This window comes from Penicillium nucicola (genome assembly GCF_028828085.1).
Source record: "Penicillium nucicola strain IBT 29836 chromosome Unknown utg000010l, whole genome shotgun sequence".
Classification (NCBI taxonomy): Eukaryota; Fungi; Ascomycota; class Eurotiomycetes; order Eurotiales; family Aspergillaceae; genus Penicillium; species Penicillium nucicola.
This window is the reverse complement of record NW_026643134.1, coordinates 5,978,765-6,002,122: the sequence shown is the minus strand read 5'-3', so window position 1 is coordinate 6,002,122 and position 23,358 is coordinate 5,978,765. Positions and strand designations below refer to the sequence as shown.

General features: G+C 50.8%; 9 protein-coding genes across 9 annotated transcripts; 4 read left to right on the top strand and 5 right to left on the bottom strand.

Moving 5' to 3' along the window:
- Window positions 1–32: 32 nt before the first annotated feature.
- N7511_010837 (uncharacterized protein) lies at window positions 33–2,522 on the bottom strand (the record flags this gene model as incomplete). The annotated part of the gene is made up of 4 exons (XM_057133214.1): window positions 33–1,535; window positions 1,585–2,245; window positions 2,301–2,452; window positions 2,502–2,522. 4 exons carry the CDS (start codon window positions 2,520–2,522, stop codon window positions 33–35), a joined length of 2,337 nt encoding a protein of 778 aa, XP_056981202.1.
- Window positions 2,523–4,723: 2,201 nt separating this feature from the next.
- N7511_010836 (uncharacterized protein) lies at window positions 4,724–6,118 on the bottom strand (the record flags this gene model as incomplete). The annotated part of the gene is made up of 2 exons (XM_057133213.1): window positions 4,724–4,859; window positions 4,926–6,118. The coding sequence occupies 2 exons, from the start codon at window positions 6,116–6,118 to the stop codon at window positions 4,724–4,726; spliced, it is 1,329 nt and encodes a 442-aa protein (XP_056981201.1).
- A 462-nt stretch (window positions 6,119–6,580) lies between these two features.
- On the top strand, window positions 6,581–7,822 carry N7511_010835 (NAD(P)/FAD-dependent oxidoreductase; the record flags this gene model as incomplete). The annotated part of the gene is made up of 1 exon (XM_057133212.1): window positions 6,581–7,822. One exon carries the CDS (start codon window positions 6,581–6,583, stop codon window positions 7,820–7,822), a length of 1,242 nt encoding a protein of 413 aa, XP_056981200.1.
- Window positions 7,823–8,472: 650 nt separating this feature from the next.
- N7511_010834 (uncharacterized protein) lies at window positions 8,473–9,594 on the bottom strand (the record flags this gene model as incomplete). Its single annotated transcript, XM_057133211.1, has 1 exon — window positions 8,473–9,594. One exon carries the CDS (start codon window positions 9,592–9,594, stop codon window positions 8,473–8,475), a length of 1,122 nt encoding a protein of 373 aa, XP_056981199.1.
- Window positions 9,595–10,975: 1,381 nt separating this feature from the next.
- N7511_010833 (glycoside hydrolase family 72 protein) lies at window positions 10,976–12,739 on the top strand (the record flags this gene model as incomplete). The annotated part of the gene is made up of 4 exons (XM_057133210.1): window positions 10,976–11,053; window positions 11,107–11,144; window positions 11,196–11,221; window positions 11,271–12,739. 4 exons carry the CDS (start codon window positions 10,976–10,978, stop codon window positions 12,737–12,739), a joined length of 1,611 nt encoding a protein of 536 aa, XP_056981198.1.
- A 413-nt stretch (window positions 12,740–13,152) lies between these two features.
- On the bottom strand, window positions 13,153–15,246 carry N7511_010832 (putative PHD finger domain protein; the record flags this gene model as incomplete). Its single annotated transcript, XM_057133209.1, has 2 exons — window positions 13,153–13,293; window positions 13,345–15,246. 2 exons carry the CDS (start codon window positions 15,244–15,246, stop codon window positions 13,153–13,155), a joined length of 2,043 nt encoding a protein of 680 aa, XP_056981197.1.
- A 595-nt stretch (window positions 15,247–15,841) lies between these two features.
- N7511_010831 (uncharacterized protein) lies at window positions 15,842–17,597 on the top strand (the record flags this gene model as incomplete). Its single annotated transcript, XM_057133208.1, has 2 exons — window positions 15,842–16,359; window positions 16,409–17,597. 2 exons carry the CDS (start codon window positions 15,842–15,844, stop codon window positions 17,595–17,597), a joined length of 1,707 nt encoding a protein of 568 aa, XP_056981196.1.
- Window positions 17,598–17,865: 268 nt separating this feature from the next.
- On the top strand, window positions 17,866–19,191 carry N7511_010830 (putative transcription regulator PAB1642; the record flags this gene model as incomplete). Its single annotated transcript, XM_057133207.1, has 1 exon — window positions 17,866–19,191. The coding sequence occupies one exon, from the start codon at window positions 17,866–17,868 to the stop codon at window positions 19,189–19,191; it is 1,326 nt and encodes a 441-aa protein (XP_056981195.1).
- Window positions 19,192–19,708: 517 nt separating this feature from the next.
- Window positions 19,709–22,002, bottom strand: N7511_010829 (putative forkhead transcription factor Fkh1/2; the record flags this gene model as incomplete). The annotated part of the gene is made up of 3 exons (XM_057133206.1): window positions 19,709–19,775; window positions 19,865–21,810; window positions 21,889–22,002. 3 exons carry the CDS (start codon window positions 22,000–22,002, stop codon window positions 19,709–19,711), a joined length of 2,127 nt encoding a protein of 708 aa, XP_056981194.1.
- Window positions 22,003–23,358: the final 1,356 nt, after the last annotated feature.

Below are 23,358 nucleotides of genomic sequence, written 5' to 3'. Positions count from 1 at the left end.
AGCTCCGACGCAAAATCAACGAACCAACGCCTTCAATCCAGTTTATCCTCATTAGTCCGACGTCTCTTTATAGGTGGTCTAATCTGTTGTATAATATTCGAAACATCACCGACAACATTCCATCCGTCCTGGCCGTCCGATTCAGCACTAAAGAACTCCGAAAGATCCAAGGGTGTGTTTGACATTGACATGATGGGCGTCGGCTCCATAGCCGGTGTGTAGATTGAACTGTCGGAAGAAAGCAGCGGCATAGTTGATGAGCTGAGCGAGTCTTGTGGAGCTGTCCACGCAGACTGGAAGTCGGACATGGAGATGTCCATGGGTGTATGTCCGGTCATCTCTCTCGCGTACCAGAAGCGAGACAGGTCGGTGACCTCGGGGAGGCTTTGTGAGGCTGTGAAGTCTCTGGGGATATGCTCGTTTGTTTCCATGTGGTGATTTGGGCTTTTTGAGACTAAAGCCCTCGGGGAGGTCTGTTGGAAGGTCATGGTGTGGATGATGTGGACTAGATGGTCGAGAGCTTGGCCAAGTCTGTAGCTGCAAGAATCAGGCTGGCTGTTGACCCCGAGAAAGGGTGGGCTTCTTTGAAAGCATAGTAGTAAAGATTTGAGGATGCAAATGTCCGAATTATTATCAGTGTCTGTCCTGAATGGGGTTGAAGATTTGCCGTTGGGGGATACGCCAAGAATATGTCGTCCGAGCATGAATATAGCGGTGATGGGGAACACCTTTGCTAGACGATGAAGTGGAAGTAATGGGGATGTAGTGGCTGGCGGAGTTTTGGTAGAGGATGTCTCTGCCAATGGAGAAAGTTGCGCTAGCCTGTCACTTGTAGAATGAGAGGAGGATGAGGAGGATGAAGGGGTAGACGCTCGAGATGATTGCGACAAATTATCTGATTTCTCGCGCGATGAGCTCAACTTATGCAAAAGATCATGGAGCTGACTTTGAAAAGTCGGATTCTGTTGTTGTGTGCATGATACGATGAGTAGGAGACAGCTGAGTCGGCAATCATCCAGGACTTCCTCTCTGTCTGTCTCTTTACTCTCCATACCGATGTACATGCGAGTTCCCAAGAAGCCCAAATAAAGGACAACACGATCCACAGTCATTGGCTCCAGAAGTGACGGCAATAGGCGAGTTTCCTGCCATAGCTTGAGTTTTTCGCGAAGTTGGGCCACCACAGCGCGACGATCTGACGAGGTAAGATCGGGAGCCCCGAGTAGTCGGTGTACCTCATCTTGCAGCTTTGCAAGCTCCCAATGTACTGCAAGTGCTGTGACGGTACCTGTAGATGATACGCCGTTGGGCAACCATACGAGACCGCCAGACGCGGTGGTGGAATATCGATTGCGAATGTACAGCGACTGATACACGCGCTGTCGCTCGTCTACCTCGACCGGGGTTAGAATGGAGTTGGACGTGCACCCATAAGGCTGGGGCAATCCCATCTGACGGGCCAATTGGCATGCTTGTGCAAATATGGAGTCACCAAGGGCTTCATTGTCGGTATAGCATTGCTGCACAAAAAGGCTCTAGAGAAAGTTAGTCGGGTAATCATCATAGTGGTCATCATCGACCTACAAACAAAGCCAGGGCTTGAACGCTCACGAGCCTTGGCTCCATAAATAATCTCGAGTTCCCTGCAGCCACATGAACGGCTTGGAGCATGGGCCTTACGAATGGGTCTTCACTCTGCAAGGGATGTTCCGCTCCGAGGGTAAGCAGGATGATGAGATTGAAACACAGGACCCAAGGCTTCTCTTCTGGGTTAGCAGGGTCTTGATACACACGGTCAATCGCGTGATACAGAGATTGATGATCAAAGATACTCGTGGCGTAGTCGGCGTTCTTCAGGAAGCACTCCACCATGACGGACAAGAGCTGCCGTGGTGGCAGACACATTTTCATGTCTGCCAATCCTGCAGAAAAGGAGTCTAACGACAGTCTCATTGTATCGTGCACCATTCGGGTCAAGAGGGTGCTGACTTCCGGCCAGCACATCAGGTCAGTTTCAAGTTGACGACACTGGGCAAGTAATGTCCAGGGGCCATGATAGCGCTCGATCTGGCCGTCAGTATCCCGCACTACATGACCAAAGCTGGTCGAATTTGGAACGGAGGATTCCTTTTCAAGAATACCACCCTGCTCTGCGGCATTTGGATTCCCGAGCGTCGCGGTCAGTCGGGACAGCTGTTTCTCCATGGTGATCAAGCGATCCTGGATCTCATCGAAGCTCTCGCATCTAAAGTGGGGGGGTTAAAATTTAAGTCTCGGCCACGGGGAAGAATGTCTCATACAGCACTTTAATGTGGTTGACCCTCTTTGGAGGGGAGGAGTAGATGCATTCATGTTGATCCCCAAGGCAGCTGCTGCATTGGGGTTTCTCTCTATCACACTTGATCTTCCGGGCACGGCAGCTAGTGCACGCTCCATCGGGAGTGGCCCAGTTCTGTCTAGTCAGTATTCCATGTCTTCTCGGTAGTGATCACTATACTGACTTTCTTGGAGACCTTTGCCATGTTGTACGGTGCGATGAATGAAATTCAGAACACTTCGGCAAAGACGTCCAGCTCTACAGTTTATGGTCTCGTATCAATCAGGCTTACCAAGAGTCATCATATCTAGTTACCACCGCGAGTTACATTAGATGGCGTCAATCTGAGTGAGCAGCCTCGCGGGCCTTGCATTAGGGTGATCCTTTCGTATATGGAGCTCTCGGCGCCATTTGCCACATCTATGTAAGAATGCGGTTGCTTCTTCCACGTTATCATCTTCTGCCCTCCCGTGGAGATCGCTGAGAACAATAGGATCCACTAGGTGGGGGATTTCTGCAAAGAAAAAAACAACCAAAAAACAACAAACAAAAATAACAACTTCACCACTCAGCCCTTGGAGACTGGGAAACGTGCATTTCGTACCAGTTGGTGCGTTTCCAGCCTCTCCGCCACCAATCAGGTCCCACTGACCCCCTCCTCTCCGCCAGACCTTCTTAGCAAATCTTGCAGGTCGAGTACGATCGTGAGAACCTTTCATAGTGCACGATATACCTAGCCTGGTTTAGCGCGTGACTATGGTCGGGCCTAAAATGGGGGGCTATGCTGGAATCGGTTAGCCTAACCAGGTTATGCTTCCTGATAGTCGAGATGCCCCAATCGGAAACACGATCCTTTCTTGACACTAGTCAATTGCCATGTACAGTACGGCGATATTAACTACGCGAAACTCATCACTGATTTTGATGCTTACTGTGTCGAAACGATTTCCGGAAACCGCCATCCGGAGATGAGCGGTCCGGCCCGAAACGCCCAGAGCAGAGGCTACCTTTTTAGGTAAACGCTTCAACGGTCTTAGACAGGTGGAAAGTTGTGAGTCGAAGGAAGAGGGGAAAGTATTCGGTTATAAATTGGGGGCCAGAATACGGTGTCAAGATCAAGCAGTTCCCCAACGCCCGTGTGCCTAGCCTATTGCAAGGTCGCAAGGCTAACGCATTTAGTTCGGCTGTGCAACCTTTGGGGTTGACTGCAGATCCACCGTCAGTGCATATTATTGGTCTGAACCCCTTGGAGGGGGGAAATATTCGCTGGGGGCCGGAAGTCCTGAGGAAAACATGTCAAACGTGGCATGCATGGGAAAGTTCTGCAGGAGTGTATCGCGAAGAAGAGAATTGAGAAGATGATTACTGTAGAAATGATAAGGATCTAGAGCGTTATTGGACTCGGATGTCTCTGTATCTATGGTGAGATCTTGGGAAATCTGGTCGATATCGCCTTCAGACTTTGGCGAGCGTATCAAAGCGTATCAGAGCGTATGCCAATTTCGGCCTTTCGCCCGAATGCTGACTAACCCCATCCAGTGGCCCTCGGACCCTTCGGAGCGGACGGTCCAAGCCCCGTTCTCTGTCGAAAAAAGCCCTAACTTAGTTTATCATTTGGAGTCGAATGCATTTACGCATGGGGTAAGCACATCATCATGCACTATATTCAGTATCCTTGTTGCTACAGGGTTACACTGATTGTTTCTGCGTTCTTCGCAAGCCCTACGGTGTTTCAGCCTCTCTCATCTGCAGGATTCTAGTTTGTCTGACTGTACCGAGCTGGAGTTCCTGGTTGGGCCAGTAGTTCTGGCCTCAGGGTTAAATCCAGTTCGCACTCTCCAGGCTGCTGATTGCAGCTGAGTACCCTTGGCATGGCGCAAGAGTGGACAGAGTCGATCATAAGAGGGCTCAGGATCCGCGGAGTCTAAAGGGTTGAAGCATCGTGGCGGAGGCTAAATTGACCAGATGCTCGGAGGTCTCGTGCTACTTCATGAAGAACAGCTATGATCTGGATATTCATGTGATAGGTCCAATTCCAGACTGCGTCTTATTGACAAGCCCTGCCATGTCCGAAGTACTGTACATGTACAGTATGCATGAACATCTTTTTCTGCCCAAGTATTTTCTTTTTATATATATATACCCATCTTGTCCTCGGATGCTTAAAAGCTGCGGTCGGTATATCAATGAGTACGAGGGGATCTGCAATGCCGTTACATAAATTGGCTGAGCATTTGCTTAGTGATTGGCTAGAGCAACATTCTAGAGCGACATATAGTTTACTGTGCTTTCTCATTGCAGGCGATATATTTGATTCAGTATTGCACTCGACGTCTTCTGAGAAAAATAAATGGTCTCTATGACTCATTTCTAACAGGCGCTGGGTCCAACCACTCATCAATCTCTCTAATAACGAGGGTCTCGGTACAGCTCCGGGGTCATGTACACCTGGATGCTCAAATCCTTTTTCGTTGGGTCTTCCTTTCTGCCAATTCCAATGAAAGTAAAGATACCCGCCTTCTCTTCGAGCTTACGGTGTGTGCTAGTAGTATATTAGTATAAGAATATAAACAACATACAAGGACCGGGGAATGAGGAAGTCACATACAATACACTCTTAACTTGGTCCTCCATGGACTTTGTATCATCGCTCCATCCATACTTATCCAGCCATTCATCCAAACCGCGCGCAATAACTCCATCGTCTTCCGCAAAATTAGATGGGTAGATGCAGAGCTTGGGTGCTGGGTAAGGGTTATCTGGCGAGATGTTGAAGTAGATGGCGGTCAGCTTCTTTGTAGCGGAGGTGAATCGGTTCAACTCCATCTCATTCGTGCTGCGTGTTTCGGCATAAGTCGTTCCACTGACCATGTCCATGAGTTGGCGGAACTTCTCTTTGTCCTCGTCCAGATCGGGGATACGGCCACCAAGCGTGTAGTAATCCCAGATGCCCTCGAAGCTAGTGTCAAAGCAACGCATATAGACCTTGAAGCGAGCTTTGGCAGGGGATACCAAGTCCGTTGCCAGGTACCGAGTTCCCATTTGCCATGCCTCTGGCTTCTCTTCGAGGTAGCTGTTGATGATCTCAGTTGAGGTCAGGATGTTAGGGAATGATTCCACGCCGGGAAGTTTCTTAATGATCTGGCGCACCGCCTGCCAGCGAGTGATACCTTTGTCGGAGGCAACATAGCACGGCGGGAAATAGACCTTACCCATGACCGGCAATTGCTCTGGTCCCGAAAGACGGGGGTAAATATCAAAGCCGATAATGACCGATGTCTGCTGACCAGCTTTGGCAATCAAAGCCGCTTGGTCGGCCGGAGACAGGTGCGAGTACACGAACCACTCCTTGAGTACTTTGTACCAAGTATCATCGAAATTGGGGGTCTTCTTCGCAAGCATATCGACCATCTCCTGCGTGTGCTTCATGCTGAGTGGTTCATCGGGATTGGAGGGTCGGCACTCGGTCAGATCCACAACGAATCGCACCGACTTCTTCTTGGTCGAGCCCTTCAGCTCAAAGCTGTACTCCAGCGGGTTGCCATCCCATCCAACGCCGGTCGGGGCCGAGTCTTTGTCTGGCTTGCCACCGAGGCGAGGACAGATGTTATCGCGGTAGTAGCTGAGAAACCCGCGCTGAACCTCTTCGCTATAGTCCGCCTGGTAGAGCATATTGCCCAAGTCACGGGCGCTAGTGTTCCACCAATAGAAAGCATTATCTTTTGCCTCATCGGTCGAAGGTGATCCCGAGAAGGACTCCTCGGTAAGAGCCTGGAAAATGGGGGATTGGATTGGGGCCATGATGGTTAAGCTGAATTGCTCGCTGGTATTTCACACAATGTCCAGAAGGGCAAGTCCGGAAACCATCGTGGATGCATTGCTGCTTCTATATCTCACTATCCATCTCCCTTCAACAGTCATTCTCTCCATGATTCTCTATTTCGGCGACCGGATTCGAACATTCTGAGGTTGAAAAACGTCGGGGTGAGAAAGTCCGGGTTCCGACCTCCGCGCAGCGGCAGTCGGGATCCGAAGTCGCGTTGGGTCGGCTCGGTCGAGTGCATCCCTGTCTTCGCCCGTCAGCCACCAAAAGTACTCAAAGGCGATTGAACCCGTCACAAGCCATGGAACCAGGGGAGGTTAGATTGGTAATGCTGAGCCAAGAGAATAGGGGAGGGGGAATTCTCTCCAGTCCTCTATTACTTGCATCTTCTACCATCTCTCGGCCTTGTTGAATTCACAAGTCCTCACCATCTACGAACAATGGCTAAGGAGAGCAAGAATATCGTCGTTCTGGGCGGCTCCTACGGGGGCGTCTCCATCGCGCATTACCTTCTCAAACATGCCATCCCTCAGCTGCCCGACAAAGCAAGCTATCAGGTCATTCTCGTCAGCCCCTCATCCGAGGTTATTTGTCGCCCGGCCACTCCTCGCGCATTGATTTCAGAGGATATGTTCCCCCAAGACAAGCTCTTCGTCAATATCCCAAAGCAATTTGAGCAATACCCCAGCGGTTTCCGGTTCATTCAAGGCGCCGCGACAGCACTCGATCACAACGAGCGTCATGTCACTGTGACCCTCAAGGGAGGCAGCACCGAGAAGATCGACTACCACGCGCTTGTCATCGCCACCGGTACCTCCACCGCATCGCCCCTTCTATCACTGAACCGCGACTCTGAATCCCTGCGCGATAGCTGGAACGCTTTCCGCGCCGCTCTCCCCAAGGCCAAAAGTATTGTCATCGCGGGTGGAGGTCCAGCCGGCGTCGAGACAGCCGGCGAGCTAGGCGAATATCTCAACGGTCGCTCCGGCTGGTTCAGCCATGGACAGCAGAATCCAAAGGTCCCCATTACCCTGGTGACCTCAGACACGAAAATCCTCCCCGTTCTACGACCCGCGATCGCAAAGAAGGCCGAAGACCTCCTCGCCCACGTGGGCGTCAAAGTGATCAAGGGATCCCGCGTTGCGAGTGTCTCACCACCTGGTGCAGGAACCGAGGGCGCTCTGGCGACCAACGCGACCGTCACCCTGGAAGACGGCAAAACCCTCGGCGCCGACCTATACATCCCTGCCACCGGCGCCAAGCCCAACACCAGCTTCATCAACGAGTCTCTTTTGACGGCCAGGGGCCAGGTCGAGACCAACTCGGGTACCCTGCGTGTAGACGCTGCTGGTCCACGGGTATATGCGATCGGTGATGTGGGCTCGCATGCGCGTCCGGCGGTGCACAACATCCTGAATACAGTTCCCGTTCTGGGGGCGAATATCAAGCGGGATTTGCTTCTGGCCAGTGGGAAGGCAGAAAGTGCTGTTGCTGCTGATCGCGTTTTCAAGGAGGACACTCGGGAGATGCAGCTCGTGCCGATTGGAAAAAGCAAGGGTGTGGGCGCTGCCATGGGCTATCAGGTACCCAGTTGGATGGTGTGGGCTATCAAAGGCCGAGACTACTGGCTATGGACGACTGGCAACTTGTGGAGTGGCAAGCAGTGGGCCAAAGAGTCGTGAGCTGTTGAGTTGTGAGGTGGGATTGTTAATCGGTTAATACGTTTGTCTTATATCGAGGCATAAGGAAATGGGTCTGTGTCGTTCGCTCTAATACTCTCTTATATACTCTTTTACATATATATTTAAAACTTATTTCACTTCTTATCTTGATCTTCCTCTCTGCGCAGTTTCCAGGACCGGCTCAAATGCCATCAAAGGGTAGGCGCTGGAATCTGCGCTACGTCTAAATAGGCTTATACCAAACTTGGTTGAGTCCTGAACAGAAAAGCTACGATGCATTTGAGTACAATCAGTAGCGTGCGCATAAATATGATATATCCGCGGTTTAATGCTTAGGTTGCTCCCGAATTCATGTGTTGGAGGGACGGCCCGAGCCTTGTTGATGAAGTGATCGGCGCTGGTGAGGCTCGGACTTGATGCTTGATTGGCCACGTAGGATTGAAAAGGACAGATACATCCATTCTTCAATGCTCCTGCTCAATTACAGGTACTTGACCAATAAAGTCTTGACCAAAGGATAGCGTATTGGATGACTTCAACTTCCAAGCCAGTCTGTAGAAACATACTAGAACAGGTGAGCCCGGAATATATAGGCATGAAGGAGAGACATATTATCTGAAATCAGTCATCATGGACAAACAAGTCTGCTGTTATTCATTATCGCCATCGTCGGAAAGAAAAAAGCTGGCCTTCACCTTGTAACGGGAGATATCCTCTGCATCAAGAAAATAGTACCATCGCTGGTAAAACTCCGTCATATCTTCTATGACACCATCTGACCACAAGCCAAGATCGATCATGCGCTTCTCTTCCCAGAGAGCAAAGCCATACCGGATATAGCCCTCAAACCACATGAATTGAGCAGGTCCCCCTTCAGGATTCAAAGACATGCTGCGCCAGAATTGGAGCCCGAGTGTCGGTCTCCCCAAGTCCAACGACTCATCTTTTGTTTTGTATCGCGGGCCAAATTTTCGCACCGGGCGCGGGTTCCAAGGATGACGACGTGTTAACACTGACTGATGCTGGGTTTCCGTATCCGCTTCCGTGGTAGTGTACGTCAGAGTACAGTGGACAGGTCTAGAAGGGCGACTACGTGATTGCCTTCCAGTCTGTGGGCTGTCATCGGTCTCAACGCTCAAGTCCAAGCCTTCTCCGTTTTCCTCATCTAACTCGTCAATTTCCTCTTCTTGACTGGAGTAATCAGATAAAGAGCTTGAGCTTGCATGATAAAAGCGTCTTGGGCGGCTCACATAAGTAAGACCGGACAGTGTGTCTTGCTCCGTGCTAGATAATCGCTTCATCTGCGCGCTGATCTCATGAGCAGTCAGTTCACGAAACTTCTCACTCGGTCGCCAATGTTGGGTGATAGCCAGCGACGAGGAAGCTGGTCGACACTTCCATCCAAACTCCTTTTCCGGAAGAAGAGGAGGTAATTCCAATGATTCCGAGTGTAACGCATCAAACTCGCTTTTGAACACTCCCGGGGCGATAATATCTTCGATGTAAAAGAGTGCCGTGTATGCCTGCTTGCCGAGGGCCGCTGGACAATCGTCATACGGCCTCCAATGTTCCAGTGTTTCTAGGTCGGGGCGAAACCATCGTAACCTATTGTTCTTCGTGTCTTTTTTGAGCTGATTCCAGTACACAAATCGCCAAAAGCCCAGCAGCATACGCTGTTCTTCAGTCCAGGTTGGATCTTCAAAGCCCGCGGGGATTTCTCGCTGTCCTAGGGGACTCTTAAGACATCTTTGCAAGCAGCTTTCGATGGTCATATGGGCTAACACGTGCACATGATGACACAAACGGACAAAGCATCGCAGCTGGGAGGAGGTTCCAGACACGCATCCTAAAGGCTCATATTGGTCATGTCCGGATCCTAGGATTCGGGCTTCCCGTAAAGAATTACAAGGGAAGGTCCCTTTCTGCATGGACAAAACCGCTTGCATCAGGACTCGAGTCGGGGACGGAACTGTGTTTAAAATTGCACTGACAATTTCACCGGCATGCTGGTTGAAAATCGATGACAGACGTGAAGATGTATTGATGAGACTCCATAGTGACGTGAAGTCGGTACATTGGAGAATGTTGATGAGAAGCTCGATAGGCAGTTGTGAGAGCCGATCTTGGCCTGTGTGTGGAGTCATGGTAAATCGGATCAACGTTGAGGCTTGGCAGATTTGGAGCTTTAAGCTTTTCTATATGATCACTTATAAGATTTTGTTACACTCTTGAGAACTGAACAACCTTAGGAAATGTCTGGAATGACTCATGACCTCGGAGTCTGACCCTCAGGAGCCGTAGTGTCCGCTCTCTAGCAATGAGCTACTTTGCACTTTCCTTCCCTTTCTCTTTCTCCCTTCACTGCTGCTCCTACGTAAATCATATCGTATCTATAGGTGACTTACAATCTCGGGTACCTTAACTGCGTATAGACCCTATGCCCTTGGTTAAAATCGGGGTTTTAGTAGGCTACTAGGAGACAGTTAAAGATTAATCCGATTTATTGAAATTCTAAGGCTTGAATACTATATTAGAGATAAAATTAAATATAAATTTTAATATCCAAAAAGCGCTAAATTATCGCTACTTTCAAGTCAGATTGAATTATGGGGAGGGGCTTTTCAGCATTTGGGGGTAACTTGTTGAGTCCTGCTCTATTAACGTGAGTTAGTAGTTGAGTGGGTGACTACCAGCGAATCCTCACTGTTGCATGTTTTCGTTTGTGTTTTTCGTCCTGAAGATTGAACTTAACTGATTTCCATTCATAACTTTGACCCCCTCACGTACTCTGGGGTCTGCGAAAAAAAAAAAGAAAGGTACATACACACCCAACCTTGGAACTATGCTCTGCCTCATATGAAGGCTTCATTTGATGGGATCCCTACAACGCATGTGATTTTCTGATTTTCGGAAGTTCATTCTAGTGAAAAGCCTTCTGAACGGACGTGAGCCACTTGGTAGATGGGTAAAAGTACTTGTTTAGCCCGGGCCCGTCGGATGTCGCTTCCAAAGTCTGAGACCGAACCAAAATAGCCTCAAGCCTCACGCGGATTTCTAGGCTCCTGCTTTTTGGGCTCCTGTGGGAAATTCCCACTTTCTTTTCTGTCGTTCACACTCGTTTTTCACCACGGTTCTGCCGACATTCGTTTACTCATGAAGTTTCGGGCTCTCGCAGCATGCTTGCTGCTCGTTGAAAGTGCTATTGCCAGCACCCCTGCCATAGAAATCAAAGTAGGTACTGCTCTTTGGAATTGGGCCATCCGTACTCACATCGGGCTCTTCAGGGCTCTAAATTCTTCTATTCAAACAATGGAACCGAGTTGTAAGTCTGGCGCGGCTCTTCTAAATACCACATAGTAACTCAATGGATTAGCTACATCCGAGGCATAGCCTATCAGGGTACGACATCAATCTTTGCCCACGCCAATCAGGACTAATCAATCTACAGAGAACTACAGTGGTGGAGGAGCTGGCGGGACTGGACAGACCACCGACTCTGGCTACCAGGATCCCCTCTTCAACATCACCAATTGCGAGCGCGATATTCCTTATCTCACCCAATTGCGCACGAATGTGATCCGGACATACACCGTGGATCCCTCCAAGGACCACGATGACTGTATGCAGAAGCTAGCCGACGCAGGCATTTACGTGATCAGTGATCTATCTTCGCCCGATGTTTCCATCGAAGCGAGCTCCCCAGTGTGGACAGTGGATCAGTATGAGCGATACACGAGTGTCATCGATACGTTCCAGAAGTACGACAATGTCATTGGTTTCTTCGTCGGGAACGAAGTGGTCAACCAACCAAACCAGACCAACGCCGCGGCCTTTATCAAAGCTGCTGCTCGCGATATGAAGTCATACATCAAAGACAAGAACTATCGCACTTCGCTCGCCATCGGCTACGCAACAACCGATCAAGAAGATATCCGAACCACGGTATCAGACTATCTCAACTGCGGCGACCAGTCAAGCGCAATCGACTTCTTCGGCTACAACATCTACGAATGGTGCGGCGATCAAACCTTCCAAGCCTCAGGATACGAAGCCCGAACCAACGAGTACGCAAACTACTCAATCCCAGTCTTCTTCTCCGAGTACGGCTGCATCACCGTGCGACCACGGAAGTTCACCGACGTCCCCGTTCTCTTCGGCCCCCAAATGAACGAGGTATGGAGCGGCGGCATCGTCTACATGTACTTCGAAACCGACAACAACTACGGCCTCGTCTCAGTCGACGGCAACTCCGTCAGCACCGAAGTCGATTTCAGCTACTACTCCAGCCAAATCCAAAGCGCAACTCCGAGCGGGACCAGCAGCGCCAGCTATTCGCCGACGAACTCGCCGCGCGCATGTCCAACCGTTGATGAGAACTGGCTTGCCAAGTCTAGCCCTCTGCCCCCGACCCCGGATTCCCAGTTGTGCTCTTGTATGGTTTCGAGCCTGTCGTGTGTGGTCAGCGACTCCGTTAAAGCAGAAGACTATAATGATCTCTTTGCGGAAGTTTGCGGATACGGTAAAAGTATCTGTGATGGGATTGTGCATAATGCAACGACGGGTGATTACGGTGCCTACAGTATGTGTGGTAGCAAGGACCAGCTGTCGCAGGCGTTCAATCGGTACTATGAGAGCCAGAAGAAGGTCAGTACTGCGTGTGATTTCAATGGCGCGGCCAAGGTTCAGTCTGCAAAGGATGCTTCCGGTAGTTGCAAGGCTCTTGTTAGTCAGGCTGGGGGTGCGGCTGGAACTGGTACTGCTGCTTCTTCCAACCCTACTGGGGGTTCCGCAAGTACTTCGACTTCCAAGGGGGCTGCTGCTGGGACTGTTGGTCCTGCTGTGTTTGTGAGCGGCTGGCTGACCATGGCTTCTGGTATGGGGGTTTTGGTGGCTGGATTTTTGATGATGGCGCTTTGAATGAGTGTTGCAAAAGTAAACTTACTTGATATCATAAGTTGGCACACCTTTGCTTGATCCGGCTCCTTGAAACCACGTCCTAGGGTCTTGCATGGCGAATGCACTATTCTGGTGTTGTTAGTCTATTGAACCCGCTGTGTACGGTAAAACCCCTCCATATCATACTTCGAAGTAACGGGGACTATAAGAGCTTGTGGTAGAGACTCCTGTTATACTGTTTCAAAGGATTTACGAAAAGTGTGAATAAGATATTGAGAAATTGACAATTGAAGAATTACTCGGCTGAAAAAAAACAGCTTGACATCAGAGCTAATCGGTATCAAGACCCCGAACACCATAAATAAGCAAATCGTGTGCAGCAAACCCGCAAACGCATCTCGTGGTATCATGCAGAAAGTCAATCCATCCCATATCTAACGTCGTGACCCCCCCTTGATAATACCGTCCTCTCCCTTATGAAGTTTGATCCGACACTGTGGACAGTACCACTTTGCCGTGCGAGAGGGAACCTCGGTCAGACCAACACAGTCAAGATGAAACCATTCTCGGTCACACTAAGTCGGGTTAGTATTGAATTCGAGGAAAGTGGGCAGCGGTAAACTCACATCTTGATTCTCGCAGCAGATCATTGTGCCAAAGCTGACATCTCCACAGAGGCAATATCGAGGCTCATTGACATCAATCTGCTCGAGCACGCCGTCTTCATCGACCCGAACATCCTGAGAATCGCGAACATTGATGCGTTTCTTTCCTGGTTTGGCCTTTCGGCGTCCATAGCTCACCGCTGCTCCGCCATCCTGACCAGAGGAAATGGGACCTGGCGCAGGACGCTTTCGTCTACGGTCTGGACCTTGAACGCTCGGGGCATGAGATGATTCGCGAATCTGAGGTTTGTGGGTGGGTGTTGCGCTCTTGATGCGTTGATCGCGGACATTGGTTGTTAGAGCGGCATGGATTCCATTCAGAGTTCCTGTCTCAATTGATGCTGCTGCCACTGAACGTCGCGAAGAAGGCCGGGTCACGGGAGGAGTAGGTGTGGTAATAGGGAGGACAAATGATCGATTGGATCGGCGGGAACCAGTGGGACTGGGGAGAGGAGGGGAAACAGGGGCTTCGGCCGGGGGAGAGACGCGGGTTTTGATGAGAGTGACGGTTTTGTTACCGGTTTCTGAAGTTGGTATGGCACCTCGACTGGATCTACGTCGAGCGCCAGATCGAGAAGAGGTTGCTGGCACGGGTGCAGGTGTCGGTGCAGAAATTGGGGCTGCCGTAGGCACCGGTTCGGGAGCAGGCTCGGGAATGGCAGCTTCAGGCACTTCGATCATAGCCTCCTCTCTCTTTCTTTTTCGCGAAGACCGATTAGCAGCAGGTGTTGGCTGCGCGGGGCTTTGTATAGCCTTGGGCAAAACTCCATCGCCATCCATCAAGGCCTGTTCACGAGCCAACTGTTCTCGCTTCAATTTCTTCGCTTCGTTCAGCTTCATTCCGCGATTGCTCAGTTTCGTTTCTTCCAGATCTTTGGCAGCCTCGCCCCGGCGAGTTTGCTCAATGTTGTCGCAGTCAATGAACTCCGCCCCCGTCTCTTCCGCAAAAGCCTTGGCTAACCTGTAGGCTTCCCACCCTCGGTTTGCAAGTGCCAGCTCGCGGTGAATCATCACCTCGCTGGGTTGCCATACAGCATTCTTTTTCATCTTCTTTCGCAATCGTGTCATTTCCCATTCAGTGAGTCGCAGCCATGGCAAGTCTTCGCTACCCAACTTGGCATCCTCAGGTGGTGGTTTTAATTGCGCAAGAGCTTGAGCAGTCGATTGTCCATTGCCCGAACTTTGACGACGTGGCTTTTCTTTCTTCGGTCTAGATGGCTTAGGAATGATTGTAGCGAGATCGGTCTCCGCATCTGATTGCTCAGTACTGGCAATCGGGGAGTCGGGGTCGAATCCTGCTCCATCAAGGCCCATGTGGTACTTTCTCCTCTTGTGATCTCTGGGTCGGCGATTGTCGACGCGAAGGGTGATGCGCGTCGGGTTTGTTCCTTCTGGCTTCTTTGTTGTACGTGCACGCTTCGGTGTGGGCTCGGGCACCGGTGACGGTTCCGATGATGGCGGTTTCGGAAGTGCTTCTAGCTTCTGGCGGATACAACCCAGTCGGTCGAAGTGACGATCTACTACGTCGTACAGGCGACAGGCCTCAGCATACGCAGACTCGCGCGCATTGATTGCGCGATCTAGCTGAAGCGAGATATCCTTGCGCAGCTCGATGGCACTGGGTCTTTGGTCTGCTGGAAGCTCGGGGAGTTGGCCATAGATTTGGGTGAGCTGATGTACTCCCTGCGCCGAGTCGAGGTATCGGTCATCGAGGCCGCGGATGAGGGTCAAGGAGCGGATGAGGTCGGCAGGGAGGTATTCGGTATAGTCTATGAAATCGGTCACAGTCGCCTGGGCATCAGGGTCGAACGGACCATCCAGGATGACGCCCCCGCTGTCATCCGTCTCGTCCGTCATGGCCATTGTCGGTAGGGGGTAGTGCCAAAGAGGAGACTGCCTCGCAGAACACAGCCTAACAGTATTCAAGGGACAATTCCCAATCAATGAATTCGAAATAAACAGGAATCGGCTACCATAGATAAGGACTCGCAAGTCGTTGGATCCCTCGCTGCACGAGATCCTAAACATCGGACTATTGTTGTCCCGACCCCGTCCGGGGAGCTCTTCCATCACGTGCACGCCAGATCTATACGTTTACTTGTTCCGGGACATTTGACTATAAGCTGCTCTTTGTTGTTTCTTTACATTATATTGGGTTTCTTGGATCTTTTGAAAGCGCTAGAAACTTATGACAGAAGTCACTTCTTTATATGTCTATCTAATTAAATTTGACCTTTAAATCATCGACTCAAATGACCTGGTTCATAGTCCCCCCGTGACGGCCTCCTTCATGACTGGGTCGCTCCTTCCTACACCACGACTTCCTAAAGCTTCGAGTTGGAACACAGAAACGCACTAACGGCCTTGCGGTTGTTTGTTTCACTACCTGAGATGTTCTCTCTTCTCTTCTTCCTCTTCTTCTCTTCACGCGATTTTCTTAATCCCGTCTGTCTCCACAATGGATCCCCACGATCGTTTCAAGCTGCTGTTCGAGGGCAATATGGATGCCAACATTGCTTCGACTGTTCTGAATGGGCAGCGTGGTGCTGAGGAAGGTGTAAGTGAGAATAATCTCAGTCCCTCCTTCTCCAGACCCCATGCGGCTCCTTTGGTTCATCATTATCCACTGTCGTATATCCGTACCTATGTCCCCGGCACAGGTGTTCAGGAAGGATATAACCAGGACGGCGATAATGATTTGACTTCGCTGCCTCAGGAGCTTGAGGTCCCCTTCACCTTCGACGACCGAAGCAACGAACCCACCCTGGACGCTGCCTCTAACTCTGACTTGGGTCCATCTGAGGACTCGACCATCCTTGATTTCAACCAGATAACTGGTTCTACGCTCCTCTCATCCTTTACTCCAGCCCTCGCTCTTGCTCGTTTCCCATACAAACACATGAGTGGATCCTTGGCCAACCGCGTCTCCAAAGACTTCTATGAGGAAGGGAAGTTCTGGAAACGAACTTGGGATCTGTATGTATAGAAAACTTAGTTGGATTGACATTCATTGACATATACATAGTTACTATTTCAGTGTTCCAGAGACTGTCAATGGAGGGGCATTGCTTCTCATTTCCGTTGACCAAGCCCTTTCCTTTTTTGCTGAGATAAACAATGCCTTGAACACCCAGATTCACCTTACTGGCACGGGCAAAAAGGGCATGGTGCTTACCTTTGACAACAATCAAGTTCCGCGTCCGGTGTTTCTTGGCCGAAGCAGCAGCACCGAGAAGAAAGATGAGCTTGTTCAGACTATTCCTCCTTCCAACATTAATTGGGGAGCTTGGTCAAACAATATCCATCCCAGTGTTATGAAAGTATTTGAAGCAAACATCCAGTTGTGTTTCGATATGATCAAGAAGAAAGATCCCAAGAAATTGGCCAAGCAGTTGAAGAGGAAGCAAGAGGCAGAAGATCATCTCGGTCGTGCCATGGCGTTCTTTGGCCTGCGGCCTCCATGGATAGCAAACATGCACCAGCCTTCGCTTGTCACGGGTGAACTTGCGCCCATCAATCCCAATCACACCGTTAGATGGGCTTTCCAGGATTCACCTATTTTTATCGCCATCGATGTTGAATGGAATGAGCGTGAGAACTGGCAAATGACTGAAGTTGGTATCTCGGTTCTGGATACGATGGACATGGAGGGTGTGGTCCCGGGTGATTATGGCGAGATGTGGGCAGCTCGCATCCGTTCTCGACACCTGCGCGTGGAGGAGTATCGGGACTGGGTCAATTCGGAGTTCTGCCCTGGGTGCCCTGATCGGTTCGACTTTGGCGAGAGCGAGTTTGTCGCATCTGCCCACATGGGACAGATGATTGATCAAGCTTTCCAGCCTCCTTACATGGTTCCTACTGCCAAAGACCCTGTGAAATGGTGGAAGACGCAAACACGCAAGGTTGTACTGGTTGGATTGGACATGAAAAGTGATATTCAACAGCTGAAAACCAGCGGAAGTCAGGTCTTCCTTGACTACGATACCCCAAGTTCCATTTTCTACGATACCATCAACGTGGCAGACCTGTACCGGGCCGAATCTGGCGAGCTGCAGAACCGAGGCCTGCAAAATCTCCTGAGATCGCTGCAGGTCTTACATGTCAACTTGCACAATGCCGGCAATGATGCACACTACACCCTGCATGGTCTGGTGCGCCTCATGATGAAGACTGCCGGAGAGAAGCCATGGGCATATGAGAAAGATACAATTTAAGATCACAAGCGGGAGTCTCTCGAGTAGCTTCATGAGCTCGAGAAATATGTGAGGATTAGTGAGAAACTGGATGGTTTATTGGTTGAGGCTGAGATCTGATCTGTATGTGCGGAGGAAACGTCCGAAAGTTGAAGATACCCATGGCAATGTGTACAATCAACTAATTAGCTTAGTTTTTGATTCAAACACATATTCGGACTATGATTTGACCACCTCACCATATGTATGCAGTATCCAGCCCATCGCACTATGAAACACCGGGTAAGACATGGGGGGCAAGTCCAAGCTCCGATCTGACGACATACCCACATCGTCCACTATTGCCCCCACCAGCTCTGTCGACTCTAAACCGACCTTTCCCATCCCTCTTGCCCCTCCAACAATCACCATGACCAGCCAAGGCCCCTTGACAACCTATCTCTTAGGGAGCACACCCAATGGCCTAGCAAGAGCAACCAACCACCCGTTTCTCGCAGCAGCAGGACGCGGCACTCTTCCAAAATCAACCCTTAGCCAATGGCTCTCCCAAGACCGCCTATACGCTCAATCCTACATCCGCTTCATAGGCCTTCTACTCGCAAAGATCCGTCTTCCCTCTCAAGCCCCGTCAAACCCAACCCCACAACAACACACCCCAGAACAAAAAGCCATCACAGTCCTCATCGACGCCCTCGTCAACATCCGCACTGAGCTCGCCTTCTTCGAAAAGACCGCCAATGACTACGGCCTCGACCTAACAGCAATCTCCCCAGAAGAAGGCGGCATAGTCCTCACATCCTGCGGCTCAGGCCGCTGCATCACAACCTCCGCCGGAATCTCAAGCACAGGCTCCAGCGCCTGCCCAGGCTTCACAGGCGGCCGCGATGGCAAAGACCTCCTATCCCGAGACCCGTCGTTAGACGATTTCGGCGCTGGCTCGGGCTCCTCGGGCGTGATTGCCACGGGGTCTGGATCGCATTCTGCCGACCACGGGCTCTGCCGTTCGCAGGGCGAGTGCCAGATGCCAGCGGGAAGCGAGCCGTGCGTTCCATTGCCGCAGTATGAGGCCCAGTCTGTGCAGAATCTATCGCCGTTCGGGAAGGTGCTTACGCCGACGCCGACCACTACGACTGGGGGTGCTGCTGGGCCTGCCCGCACGCTTGAAGCTACGGATGTGGCGATGGAGCTGGAGCGGTGTGGCACTATTTGCTTCTCGGCTAGTCGGACTACCAGGGCGTATATTGATATGTTTATGAGTGCTGGTAGTGCTGGGGTGTCGGTTTTGGAGGGGTTGGCTGTGCTGTGGGCTACGGAGGTTTGTTACTTGCGCGCGTGGAAGTTTGCTGCTGGGTGTATGCGTGAGCATGGGGAGGAGAAGGATGATTACTCGGAGGATGCGGATGGGGGTGCGCTTAGGGGCCAGTTTATTGGGAATTGGTCTAGTGTTGAGTTTGAGGCGTTTGTTGATTCGATTGGGGATGTTGTTGATGAGATGGCCGGGCAGCTGAAGGGGGCTGAGGAGTCTGAGATGATGCGTGGCCGGTGTTTGGAGTGGTGGAAGCAGATTCTTTGGTTGGAGGAGAGGTTTTGGCCTAATGTTGAACCTTGCCAATAGGTTGTAAGTTACTAGTTTGGGCATGTTAGTTTTCTTCCGGTGTAGAAAGTATAGGGAAGGAATATGCAACTTGGATCTATATAGATTTAGAACAAAAGCGTTTTTGGTTACTTCTACTCATGCTGGAGAACGGCTGCATGCAAACAAGATTGTATGTGAGAATATCATACACAGCCACCGACAAAGTCTGAGCCATACATACAAAGCCATCTTCCATGATGGCGGTGCAAGAAATAAACAAAAAAACAATCAAAACGCCGGATGTCCACAACCCCAAGCAAAAAGACAAGAAACATGTAAACAGTTTCAACTTGAACTCCGTTCCCAAGCAATGTTGTGAAAAAAAAAACATTGTAACAGATATAAGAATAACCACCAACAAAACCATCAAAATTGACAAAACCAAAGCCACCAACACCATTCGTAATGCGGAAGCATGAAAGAGGTGAGAAACAAGACAAACATAAACACTCTGTGGATAAGTGACATGTTGTACATCATGACAGACAAGAGCAAATTAAGTAGCGGTTGCGCGGGCAGCGTTACTTAGTTGGCGATGGTATGAACCTATAGGCTGAAACCCCCTGTTCGAGTATTAGTAAATGTCTCAAGGACCAAAGAGCCAAACCCTAAGGATATACCCCAAGGAAAAAAGAGCGGACAAAAAACATACCTAGCAAGATCAAACCCCGATCCATCATCCTCTTCCTCTTCCCTGTGCTCCTTTCTCGTACCATGGGCCCCATGATCCGAGGGGTCAGTCTGAATAGGCGGCAATTTCGGTCCAGAGCCCAACCCATTCGACGTCCCAGGCTTGGAAGGACTAGCCAAGTTCGCCGGTGGGGGACTGCTACTCGGGAACCCGCCTATAATGCGATCCTCGACCTCACCCTTGAGCGGACTCATATCCGGCACGGGACGAGCAGGCGTAGAGCCGATGTCGGCGAATTTCCAGAACTGAGCCGGCGAGCTCATGGGCATGAACTTTGATGGGATCTGTGCTGTGCTTGGGGGCGGGAGGCGGGGTTGTTGGCGTTGGGGTGCGGGCGTTATCATTGAGGACGGTTCTTCGTTGTAGTATGAGGAGGAGAGGATGGGCGGGGAGCCCGTTACGTTGTCGGACATCCCGTATGCGCGGGTGAGGTTGTTGCTGCTATGTTGAACGTGACTTGCGCGCGCCGGTAGAGGGGATGGTTCTTCATAGTCGCGTGGGTTCATGTGGCGGAGGGGATGGTCGGAGCCAACGCCGCGGCCGAGTCTTGAGCCGCGCTCTGGCGTGTAGGCTTCGACTGGGGCCACGGGAAATGAACTGAATCCGGGTGATGACACCGGAGGGGATTTCTTCGCTGTGGCCGAAAACGACGTGTCAATGGCTTTGACATGTGTTCCGCGTGCTGATGAGGGGGGCTCCTTTGTCGCCGGAGATGATGGTGCAGACGATTGTGTACCACCCTTGCGCATCTGCTTCTTCCGGTACTCCTCCCGATGTTCTACTGCAATCTGCCACTTCATACCCTTGCCCGGCTCATCTGTTCGGCGGGGCACCTTCTGGAACGCCTTGTTCAGAGACAGGTTGTGACGAATCGAGTTCTGCCAGCCGCTCTGGGAGTGCCGGTAAAAGGCATATCGATCCATGATCCAGTTGTAGATGCTGTTCAGCGTAAGCTTCTCCTCCTCACTAGAGAAAATAGCCTGCGCAATCAAAGTTGCATAGCTGTACGGCGGCTTCAAATCCTTAGACGAATCATTGCTGTAGTCAATCTCCTCCGTACTCTCCATCATCATACCACGGTTATAAAGCGGCGACTGCTTAGCCGTGCGCTGGCCAGCGGTATCAGGCGAGCGCGGCGGCGGTGTAACCTGGCGCTTGAGGAACTGTGGAGCAGGCGCCAATGAAGGTCCACCAGACGATGAAGGTCGCGCAGCCTCGCTGTTCTGAGATGCCGGGGGAGGATGAGCATGCTGCGACGCATCCCAGGCTACCGACGCCGGATCCGGCTCTTGGCCACTTGCAATGCGCTGAGCGCGTTCGATGAAGCTGGGCTGGATATTGGCCTCGTCGCCAGGCGTCACAAACATCATCTGAGTATTTGCCACCTCAATGATATCGCCGCATGAGAGAATCGCATCAGTGCCGCGCTTGATAATCCCATTGTTCAAGCGCACGCCATTTCGTCCATTGACGCGAATGTGCCAGGCGGGCGTCTCCTCGCCATCATAAAAGATCTCGGCGTGCAGACGGGACACAAACTTGCTCGGACCCAAGTCGACATGGACATCCGGCAATGCTCGAGCGGCAATGGCGACGGGGCTGGATTGCTCCGGGGCTCTCGGCTCGCGGTCCGGCTCGCGGCCGATATTGACATGCAATGTTTTGACGTAATAGGTCCAGTTGCGGCCGGCGATCTTCGCGTAGGCCTGGATACGCTGTGTGTTTTCGGTTTTGGTGTTGGAGTGGTCGCGCGAGACGCGCAGTTCTTCGCGGGGTGTGTTGAGGTATGAGATCACTAGATCGACCAAGTCCTGGTTGGTGGCTGGTTCGTGATCGCCCGTTGAATCTTCGGCCTCGTCGCCGGACTCGTGTTTGACATTGCGGGGAGGAGAAGCGCGGCGCTCAACCTGTATCAGAGGAAAACATCGGGTCTTAGTTCCTGTTCGGCGCGGGGATGGGCTGCGGGTTGCTCTGTTGTGACTTACCTTGCGCTTCTTTGCCGAGGGTCGACTAGGCGATGAGTCCGGTGCCTCTGCGTCGGAGGTCTCCTGCAGTTGTATTTCCTTGCGCCGTGCGCGGCGACGGTTTGATAGCGGCATGTCTCAGAAATCTGGATATTCTTTTCCGAAAGTGTAATTGCAACCGGGGTCGCAAATCGAGTTTTGTGTGTTGACAAGTCCAAGTTCAAGTCCCCAACAAACAAGGCCACCAAAATGAGGCAAGTCGGAAGGCGAAAAGCAGAGACGGAAAAAAAAACAAAGTCAAGTCTGGATCCGGATTTCAGCGCCCCCAAAGATCGGAAGAGCGTTCAGAGAACCAGAGAACCAAAACGTCAGAGCCAGCGGATTTGTAATTTGCCACCGGAAAAAAGGAAAGGAAAATAAAGGCCAATCCCCTTGTTGTATGGTTTGTAAACAAGACAGAAAAGAGAGTCGTCCCGGTAGATATTGTGTGGCTGGATGTTATTATCGATAATCCCTAGGCCGATCGACACGCGCGATGGCGTCTGTTTGGGGTGACCGCCTTGTCGCGTGGGGAAACAAGAACAACACAACGTGAAGTTGACAGTTGAAGCCCAAATAGAGAGAGAGAGAAAGAGAAAAGAATGAAGAGAAGACAAGAAGATAAGAAGAAAATAAAAGAGATGTGCTGAGGTGACCATGAAAAACTGTGGGTTTGAGTCACAAACACGTTTAATACAAGTGGGAAGCCCACCTCCACGTATTAATCGGGCGTAAATACCATTACCATACGTGGGGGGTGGGATCGAGGCTTTCCCAATGCAGAAGCATTTCCAGATGCAGATGGAGGGATCGAGATGTTTGCTTTGGAATGATGTGTTGACAGCCACTGGTTTGGGTTTGAACGGTTTTTGAATTCCTTGTTTACCGTTCGATCTAGGACTGCCATGCATCAACGCGTGGACTTGGTCCTGTAGAACTAATTTACGTTAGGTGAACTATAACTTCACATCTCGAACTATAACCACTTCCTACCAACATCACCTTCACCTGGACAGTTAGCAATGATCGATTATTCACCCCCACCGTTTGCGTCACCCCCGGATCCAGTTTAGCCTGGAATGTTGCCTTGCCCCTTTGGGTTTGACGTGTCGATCCAGCGCCAACGGACACAGTGGACCGTAGTAGCATCACTCTATCCAGACCCGATCTACATGCTACTATACAATAGGAAGGACGCAAACAACATTTTTCGTCAATACAACGAATCCTAATTATACAAATGGAAACAGAGCAGAGAGAGAAAATGGGGAATCCATGAACCCGGAGTAAACAGGGGTAAAGTGAGACAAATATGAAATAAATGGGAATAAATGAGAAGTTGTGTTCATCGAGAAAAGTTGAAACCAGCCTGTAGAGGATCAAGAAGAAATATAGAAAAAAAGAAAAAAACGAGATGAGAGAAAAGAACAGAGAAATAAACAGAATGTCATG